Consider the following 9,881-nt stretch of genomic DNA (forward strand, 5'->3'; position numbering starts at 1 on the left):
AGAAGCAATAGCAATGAAACAAGAAAACATAATTTTCTTGAAAAATAGCTTTATATAAAGAAAGTCATTTTTCCATTGGACCTTTTGAGAATTTCCATACCATCTATTATATCCTTGAGTAGTAGTGTAATATATGTTAATTATATTGAACAAAATCACTAGGACATAGTGATTACCTTACGTCATGTTTTTGCAACTTACTACACTGTGTTATGTCTACTCTCACCATACTATGGTATGTTGTTACATAACATAGCAATAGACAACTGTACATAAAATTGTAAATTTTAATTCCAGGTAGCTATAGTTCAAAGAGTGATATAACATAAAGTAAAAGAATAAAGTAATTAACCATCACATGAACACTACCTCACAATAAATAATTTATAAAAATTATTAGGAAGTGCATAAATTAAAACATAATCTGCAGAAGTAAAACTTGTTCATATTGCTAATAACATTTTTTTAAATTTGTTGTTTGTTGTATTCTATCTAGTGATTTTACTGTGTAAAATGTGTTTTTCTAAACCTTTTGTCTAAGCTAATAATGGCAATTCAAGTTTCTTAAATGAAATTGAATAAAGTTTTTGAATAACAATCTCATCACTTACTGGTATAAAAAAATTAATATTGTAGTTATACATACATATAAATCTATCTTGAAGTTGTAATGTCCAAACAATAAAATAAAGTAATAAACTACTGACTTTTGGTTACACTTACTGTGTCCAAATCAACCTCAGAGGAATAAACATCAAGCTTAGTATTGTATCAATAGTAATTGTAATGTTGTTAGAAAAATAATCAAATCGAAATCAATACAATCTATTTGACTAAAAAATGTAAATATTAGTAACTATTTTTATATATTGCACAAACTTATTATTAACTATTAAAGGTAAAAGGAAGACAACTTTGAAAGATGCTTACAGCCTCTTTTACTTAACCAACTTCAACCCTCCAAGATTTTGTGATGGCACTTTTAAATTTTATGCCTTTGATAGTTATTACTATAGTTGTATAGTCGAACTGATCCTAAATTATAGTATATAAATTATTCATATACATTAAGTTCACATCTTATTTCATTTTACTAAGCTTGTTATTGTATTAACATGCTGATTTTCCAATTGATTAAACGGGGATTTTTTCAAACCCAGTGTTTAATAGACCATGTGAAATCGGTGTCTAAAACTAAAGAAGTAATAATTGCAATACAATACTAAGAAATAATTGCAGTAATGCATCATTAAGAGGTTTTTTAACTGCAAATGTCAATAGATCACACAAATTATTAATAATCAGACATCAATATTCTAAACAAAAAAGGCATAAATTTATAATACTACAATGAATTGTATGCTATATTGTGAGAAAATTGTACATCTTATCTTTTGAGAATATAGAGCATAATTGTGTTTATAAAAATTAATAATTTGGGAAACGGTCATATATACATATTAAAAGTTTAAATCATAGACAGGATATTAAAATTGTTATATTAGTAAAAGTCGTCAGTAATACAAAATAAAGCATACAAAGACAACTTACATGCCTCGTGCTATAGATATATATCAATGACCTATTAGTAATTTAATATTAACAGTTGATAAAATATAATTAAATTAGTGTATGAAACATGAAGTATGGCTGTATTTTAAAAAATCGTTTTTTAAAATTTAATTCTTTTAAAAGATCAATGTTGCGGTGATATATATATTTGTGCGATGAATCTTATGTACAGTACATTTAATATACAATTTTTATAACTAAACCGTTGCATATCAACAATAAAATCATAGAAAATTCGAATTGGCTATATATTTATAATTGGCTATAATTCGTTTTATTGTTGACTTGATTTATCAACAATAATTTATAAGCCGCATCACCACAGATACATTAATTTTAAAAATTAAATCACAATGTTTTATTAAACTAAGAAAAGACTATCTAAAAATTTACCGTCGATTTCTCGAGTTTTGTCAGTTACAACAGAGCTTCCTGTTTGTGACATGCCCTTAGACAATTCGTCCATCTTGCGTGCCACCGCCACTGATTCGTTACATCAATCACACAACACAAGTCACTAAATTATTTAAAACACTCTAAGACACACATCGATCCTCTCCACAATGTTTAATGTTCAGTCTTTTATAAATACGATCAATTCCTTCCATTTTAAACCCATTTTCAAATATTTCAATAACACAAGTAAACGAAGCAAGCAATCTAATCTCTAATCTATGAAGGAAGAACAGACTCTGTACGGAATAACAAACAATCAAAAATACAGATAAATAAATTGCAATATATCTGGCCAAAAAATAAGAAAACACAAAGAGAGACTATGCTTTAAAAATATATAAATTAGAATACTTTCAAGATTATTCTTCACTAAATCTGTTACATATGTTCATAATTACTAACACGACATGTAATCTGTGACACAAAATTTGCTTATGGCGTCTTGACTATGGAATCTTGATTTACATTGTTGTTATGAATGTTTAATAATCGAAGTGTGTCTGAACTTACGTTTGTGTCGTTACATATTAGATAAGATAAAACAAGAAATATGAAGATTATATTTGCATAGTGATAAAAAACAATGGGATAAATTTGTAGCAATTAATTAACTCTAAAATTTTAATATCCATTACGTTTCCACCCGCGATGGAACATTTTGGCCTGTCTCACATATTGTACGAGCCAGATAAATATAGTCCTGATACATTGGACTTATTAAAAGACGAAGAAGCGAGAGAATACTGGCTCAATACTTGTGAAAAACTTGTAGAAAAATATGTTAAGTTTGCTTTGGCTAATACTGACGATCCTACTGTAGAGATTAGAGCTTTAAAATTTAAAACGTGTTACGTGGAGGCAATAAAGGAACTTCGTGTGAACCCACTGTAAGTTTTGTAATATAATTTTTTTGGCCTTTTTCACCATATATTATATATCTTAATATCGTACGCGCCCAAGGTTCAAATTTTACCTGCAACTTGCATCTTTTCCAATTATTGTTTTCTTTTTACTTTGCTTGTGGTTAACTTTCTTTCTTTTTATTTTATTCAATGATAAAGAGGGTGCTCCTTAGGATAATTTGTATTGTATTCGTAAACCTGCACAAATGCTAAATTTTATGAACCAACTGTAAATAGGATTTAATTTCCAACATTTCACCAATTTTGTATTTATAATAAAAAGTTATTCAAACAACGTGATTTGCCGTTTTTGTCTTATTTAAAATTACTTAGAAATTTTGTTGAACTGCAAAGTAATAAAAAGTGCAAAAGTAAAAGTTTTCCTGTAAAAACCAGAAGTACACAGATTGGAAAATTGAACCTCTGTTGTGATATCAGATATGATGTCATAACATATTTAATGACTTGTAATTTTTTATAAATCTGTGTAAAATTAATTGATATTTCATTATTAATTACTATACTAAATGGGCATATTGTTATACGTTTTATTCTCTAATTTATATGAGTATTTTATTTTTCGGTATTTGTGAATCCATTGTAATTGATAACAATTACACAAACTATGTATATTATTATTTGTAATTTTAGTGCTCATGGGCAGTTGACTATAAGATTACTTCTTGACATCAACGAAACATGCCTTCGTTCTCAGGGCTTCTTTGATTTATGGAAACAACAAAAAAAAAACGAAAATGATGCTGCACTTGCCAGTTTTAGAAAAAGATTAGTAGAAATTGATAGTCTACCAAATGACAGACTAAGGTGGACTGAGATTTGTCGTGGAGTGCTTGCTGGTAAATGCAATAATTTGCTTGTATCTCATTTATTTTAATTGTTGATTTCTTAGTAATAATGTTCTTCTTAATAGGTAATATGTTTGACTGGGGTGCCCAGGCTGTTACTGATATTCTTAACTGTGGACTTTATGATGCTTTACAGAAGATTCAAAATAGACCATGGTTGTATGATGGCTTAGATAAATGGCTCGAAAAGTTAGAGGTAATAGAGATTAATTGAAAATTCATTACATAATAAAGACATGTAATATAACATTTTATTTTATTTACAGAAAACAGTGCATCATTGTGCAGCTGTATTCGTTGACAACAGTGGTGTAGACATAGTGTTAGGCATTCTGCCATTCATAAGAGCATTATTGATAAGGGGCACCTCAGTTATTTTATGTGCAAATGAGTGGCCAGCTCTTAATGATATTACTAATGTTGAATTGGAAGAAGTACTTCAACATGCTGCTTTGATATGCCCTGTGTTGTCATCAGCTATGTCTACAGGAGATTTAGTTGTGAGGTCCAGTGGCCAAAGAGGTCCATGTCTCGACCTTAGAACTATTAGTGTAGGTAAGAATTTTAACTCTTCGTTTTTCAGCACATATACACCTACTGCAAGGCAAAGCATTGACCATTCTCAAAGATATATGTGATGGAATATATTACTTTTGATTGCCATTCTTGGCAGGTGGGTTGGCAATTGGAGTGTTGTATTATGGTAAGCAGAAGATACTGCTGCCCATTCTCCAGTAACTTGTTAGTAAACAGTAGTAATCCTATAAAATTAATGTGAATTATATATAAGACTCTATCCTGGATATTGACACTGTGATTTTTAACCACAAGTCTCAGTCCTCTTCTGTTGGGCTACAACTGCACAAGTGCTAGGAAATTAATATTTGTCAAATCAGTATAATATTATGTCATAAAACTCAAAAGTACTGAAGGAAGCATACAGTTTGTTTATTAAAAAACATAGGTAACACATTAATTATTTACATAAAATAGTTGAAAAACAGTGATATCACTGTTGCTGTTTAATAAATAAACTGATTTGACAAATTGTCATTTTTTGGTTCACTTTTCACACTTGTACTCCTCTAAAAATATAAAAATTGACTATGCCTAATATTGTCTATCTTAATTTTTTGTTTCATGATGGTTTTTTGCTACAAAAATTTTAGCAAGATTTCATTAAATTCAAATTAAAATGCTAATACAAATCATCTTTTATTTGTTATATGTGCATATAGGATGCGCCATATATTAGGATATGGAAGATATGTTTTTCAGAAAATAAAAGTATTGATATGACTGTAAATGCCAGTGTGGTAAAGTTGAGAATATCAAGTTATTTCTCTGTGTTTATTTCTCCCCCAGTGTTTATTTAATAACAATTCTTGTTTCAGGCTTATGCACTGAAATGAAGATCCGTGGAGTAGACTTAATTATATTAGAAGGTATGGGTAGAGCTCTTCATACTAATTTTAATACACGTTTAGCTGTGGACTCGCTAAAATTGGCTGTGGTGAAAAATGCTTGGTTAGCTCAACGTCTGGGTGGACCACTTTTTTCTGTTATTTTTATTTATGAAGACAAACCAACTGAAAAATAACGCTAAATGATTTATCCATTAAAGTTAACATATGTGTGTATCTATGTAATTCCTGTAAACTGGTAATATCATATTTCCTATAATGCGTAAAGAACTGTACCAATGTGTTGATGTCATGCGATATTTTACGGAATATATTAAATGTTACTTTGAAAAATTTATTTCATTAAAAAAAATCCTTTTTAAATCGAATTTAATTTATATTTATTGCAAGCTGCTGTCGTAATAGGTCAAATTTAGGTGGAGTAAGCCTGCAACTATCAGGATTTTAAGCTATTCAGTCATTTTTAACTAATAGTATTGACATATCGGATATTGCACGCAAAATTTCCTTACATTCAAGAGATACTCAAATTTTTATTGCGTTGCCTGTCACAAGTAAATCGTCATCTGTTTTGTCATTTACGCCAGATAAAGATGCTACTAATGTCATGTCCTTATTTAATTTAAAAATAATGAATGTAGATGCTACACACCTACCGCACAAATTTTAGCCCGCGAGCCCCGACTCTTTTGAACAACCTTCTTGTAAGGCAACTTATTATCAACTTGCGTCGCCACCACAAAAGGTTGTTCATTTTGGGCGCGACTGTCGCAAACAAAACTTAATCTTATCTAATCAAAATTTTTCAATACAAGCAATTCAGCAACAACCGGCCATGTCGATGTTTGGCCCTCCTGCTTCCCTGGGTTGTAAAGTTAAACGGGTATTGTCGACAAGTAACAATCAGGTGGGGCCATAGGTAAGGACGCGAGAATCGCGCGCAGTCTTGGGAGAGGGGCAGGTCAATTACGGTTATCGTAGCGATTATTGTGAAAGGCGTATACCTGTCAGTGAGCGTCTATCGGTTGATATATTAATGATGATGGGTTTAGGCGTTAAAGCTTTTGCTTTTAAAAAGTGGATACCTACCTATATAGTTCATTAACAAGGCAACAAAAACTTAGTAACCACATTGCAAACTCACGACTGAAGTTACATTTATCTTTTATTCTTATTAAAAAGCGACATTCAATAAATTCTGGCAGTACAATCTGTAAATAAAAAAAATCCAAATTTTTAAAACTTTTCGTTCTTATGTTATTGTTTCTGGAACGATAGTTTTTTGGTATATTATTAAGATTTCTTTACCTATAACCAATCCGCCTGTTGCTTGTTTACCATTATGCTTATTTGTTGAGTTTCCAACTATTTTACGGTCTACCTGAGATTGTAGTATTTAGTTTTATTATTAGACATAAAATTGATATGACCACATATTTTTTCGAATATTTCTTTTACTGCAAGTCTCAGTTTCACCATGAACGTTGAAACTTATGATAAATTCATAGAAAACGGCAATTTTCCACTTGTGAAGTCAAGTATACGTAACTTTAGCTATCTGTAAATATGTATACAAAAGGTTAGGTGAAGACAAATCATACACGTTATTGGGAGCTATGTTTTATTTAAATAAAAAATGACCTACGGCACATCATCTCATAGTTTATGAATAATCTTCTTTACAATGAACATTTCATACACAATTCATGAGATGCAGAGTTGTAATGACTGTTAAAAACAAATGCTTGTATGTTTACTGTACAACAAATCACAGTAATGTACATAGGTTATAAAAAAGGCTACCTAAATACTAAATCATAACTTTTCAAGAATTACTTGTAAAATACCCCACTTGCTACACCACATTAAGGACAGTTCTATACTTTAAGCCATATATAGCATGGCCTAAACCAATGGGAATCAAAACAACAGCAATAATTCATTAAGTATTTTATCTTATGATTAAGATCGGTTAAGCCAAGCAATCATTTTAAACAACAAGTAAGCAATACCAATAGCATAAGCTATTTTCTCCTTCTGTTGGCGTTGCAACTGTTCTGCTTCAATAGACATTACTCGACGATTTAACTTGACAATCTGTCTCCGTAAATGTACTAGTTCCTCGGCTGTAGAAAGCCCTTCACCATGGCCCATTGGTGGTGTAGGATCTCTATAAATATAAGGAACATGATAAGTTGAAAATTATGAATTTAATCATCATTATAATTTGAATATATTCAAGAGATGTTTTAACTTTTTCAAATTCTTGTTAAACTTTACTTTGTAAACCCTATTACTAAATAAGCCATTGAAACTTGAATGCAAGTATAGTTAAATTGTTATTTTTCTAGTTGTCTCTATTTAATATTTTAAAATTAAATACCAGCAAATATTAAATTGCCAATATGGCATTTGCAGATATTCTTCAACAGATATTTTATCCTTATTTTTATAGTTTGCATTTAATAGCTTTCTAATATACAGGTCAGCAGTTTGTCTATTGTTTACATATAAGTATTTAGTTTAAATATACCTTAAAACAAGTCGAGACTCAGTTGCCGTGGACTCATTGAAGTTGTCAGTGCGTGGAGTGGTAGCACGTGCACCATCTCCTTGGGAGCGTGTTGTGTATGCTTGTCTCGGAGGAGAGCTTCCTGAGTCATCGTGGAAGTCGTCAGCAGATGGGAAACAGTGCTGGTCAAGAGTTATTACACGTGGAGGAGTGTTTACACGGATCTTACCAGGATCAATAGGAAGCACTGCATTATCAAGTTGGATTTCCCTAGGAGGTGCCTTTGTACCTGAAATTAATTTATGTGCGCATTTTCATGTGGCAACACTAATATAATTATACTTTATGCAATTCATCAGATTACCTATATGTTGGTCCTGTCCAAGAACTAATATCCGATCTGGGACTTTCATGTCAAATTTTTCGCTGGCATAATCCCAACCATTAGGTGTACTTTCATCATCAGCTATATCACCTGTGGCCTGAAAGATAAAAATAAATGAATTAATAGCATTTCCTAGATATACAGAAACTACTAGGTTGTATTGCAAATCTTTTATTTTAACCACTTCTATATGGTTTTTGTCGGCCACAAAACCTTGCACCAGAAGGTCAACTTCAATTGTCAACCAAAAAATGGTAAGCCTATCGCTGCAATTACAGTTTGTTATAATTACATTAGGTAAAAGTAAAGCACTGTTATTGGGATGATATTGTGTGTATATTTATTCAGCAGTTGTACTATTACTTCAGCGTGGGAATAGTACCTTTTTAACCTGAAGGAATAAAAACTTTGTGGATTATATTTTGAAAGAAAATAAAAACAAATGCTGTCTTAATTACATTTATATATCCACTGCACACTAGTTATGACATATAACAGTGAAATGCTACAGCATATCACTGTTTTATGTATTGTTTTCAGCAATTCTTTCCTAGAGTATAATTATTCTTAAAATTTCCATTTATACATAACTCTTGATTTATCAATTTATTAAATAATACCAGCCCACAGTTTATTCTTGACAGCCATGTTCATAATAATAAAAGTATAAATCTTTTATAGTAACTAGTAATTTTTATAGTAAATTGTAGGTTAACTAGAAAGGTTTACAAAGTCATTACTTCAATAGTCTTTTCATCAATGTTTTTGTACAAACAGTTAATATCAGAATCATATTACATGGTAATTATCTTAGTTTCTTTGTGAACAATTTTAAAGTTGTTAAATTTACATTAATGCATTTAAAAAAGATACACATGTATATCACCCTGATTAAACTTTACTGACATGCTGAATATTTATATACTATTATAATTAGTTGTTGTTAGTTTAGAATATAACATTTGCTCTATGTTATTTTAAATAAATAATAATATGTTAACAAATTCATAAATTATGCTGTCACTTTTTACAAATTTCTTTTTATTAAATCAATTATTCTTCTCATTATAAATGAACTATTTTATTATTGCTACAAAAATATTGCTTTTCATTAATTTCCTATATTTCTAAACCAAAAATGTATACATATAATAGTTAAAAAGTATTTGTTGGTAAGTAACATTTATCACATTTAAATTATTAATAAAGTAAAGATTTTTCTTAAATATCGCTATCAAAATAAATAATAAGCATGTGTAAATTGTAATGAAAACGATTCACCTTAATTCTTTGTGGCACAGTCATATTATGGCTAATGAGTCGCGCATAAGTTTCTTCAGATGTAAACTGCATTTTGACCTATAAAAGACATAACTTACTAAAAAAAAGTATTTGTTAGATTTGTTTCACAAAAATAAAGAAAGGAATATTGGGTATTTAGAAGTATTAGAAATTTACGTCATTTTCATATGTCAAAGACGTCTTATCATATAAAAAAAATTAATAATGGTCTTAATTTATCTACGAAATTTCCTCAAACTCACAATATGGGCTAACTTCTGTTTCAATTCATTCCATTTGTAATAATTTATCAATATTACTTCAAGTTACATTGACAGAAACAAAATGATAATTAAGACGATAGGGTGGCAGGTTGCAACAAATGTATTCTGTGCTATAAGTTTCCGGTGAAAGATTAATATATTAATACAGTAAATATATTAATATTTTAAACTTCTTTAAAATAGTTTAAATAATAAGAAA

The 9,881-nt window shown here is 29.8% G+C and overlaps 3 protein-coding genes across 8 annotated transcripts in view; 1 reads left to right on the plus strand and 2 right to left on the minus strand.

The window, feature by feature from the left end:
* The window catches only part of pbl (epithelial cell transforming 2 pebble), a 37,007-nt gene extending 34,776 nt beyond the window's left edge, over window positions 1–2,231 (minus strand). For all 5 annotated transcript variants that reach the window (XM_068773119.1, XM_068773117.1, XM_068773115.1 and 2 more), the window contains exon 1: window positions 1,966–2,231. In XM_068773119.1, the coding sequence (XP_068629220.1) occupies window positions 1,966–2,038 (73 nt within the window). In that variant the 5' untranslated portion in view covers window positions 2,039–2,231. The remainder of the gene's footprint in view (window positions 1–1,965) is intronic.
* A 267-nt stretch (window positions 2,232–2,498) lies between these two features.
* Window positions 2,499–5,553, plus strand: LOC137929519 (4'-phosphopantetheine phosphatase). Of its 2 annotated transcripts, none has more exons than XM_068772507.1 (5): window positions 2,499–2,915; window positions 3,582–3,787; window positions 3,862–3,992; window positions 4,063–4,351; window positions 5,191–5,553. In XM_068772507.1, the coding sequence occupies exons 1-5, from the start codon at window positions 2,677–2,679 to the stop codon at window positions 5,394–5,396; spliced, it is 1,071 nt and encodes a 356-aa protein (XP_068628608.1). In that variant the 5' UTR covers window positions 2,499–2,676; the 3' UTR covers window positions 5,397–5,553. The 2 variants fall into 2 exon arrangements, with proteins under 2 accessions (XP_068628608.1, XP_068628609.1); XM_068772508.1 differs by having other exon boundaries at window positions 4,063–4,347; window positions 5,191–5,292.
* A 1,287-nt stretch (window positions 5,554–6,840) lies between these two features.
* Tango11 (transport and golgi organization 11) lies at window positions 6,841–9,767 on the minus strand. The gene is made up of 5 exons (XM_068772654.1): window positions 9,662–9,767; window positions 9,399–9,476; window positions 8,097–8,214; window positions 7,754–8,021; window positions 6,841–7,390 (listed from the first exon to the last, which is right to left on the minus strand). Exons 2-5 carry the CDS (start codon window positions 9,468–9,470, stop codon window positions 7,183–7,185), a joined length of 666 nt encoding a protein of 221 aa, XP_068628755.1. The 5' UTR covers window positions 9,471–9,476; window positions 9,662–9,767; the 3' UTR covers window positions 6,841–7,182.
* Window positions 9,768–9,881: the final 114 nt, after the last annotated feature.

Source organism: Battus philenor, unplaced genomic scaffold (assembly GCF_028537555.1).
Source record: "Battus philenor isolate CCGP_79_NKW_IND1 unplaced genomic scaffold, ilBatPhil1.0.hap1 SCAF_5, whole genome shotgun sequence".
Taxonomy (NCBI): Eukaryota; Metazoa; Arthropoda; class Insecta; order Lepidoptera; family Papilionidae; genus Battus; species Battus philenor.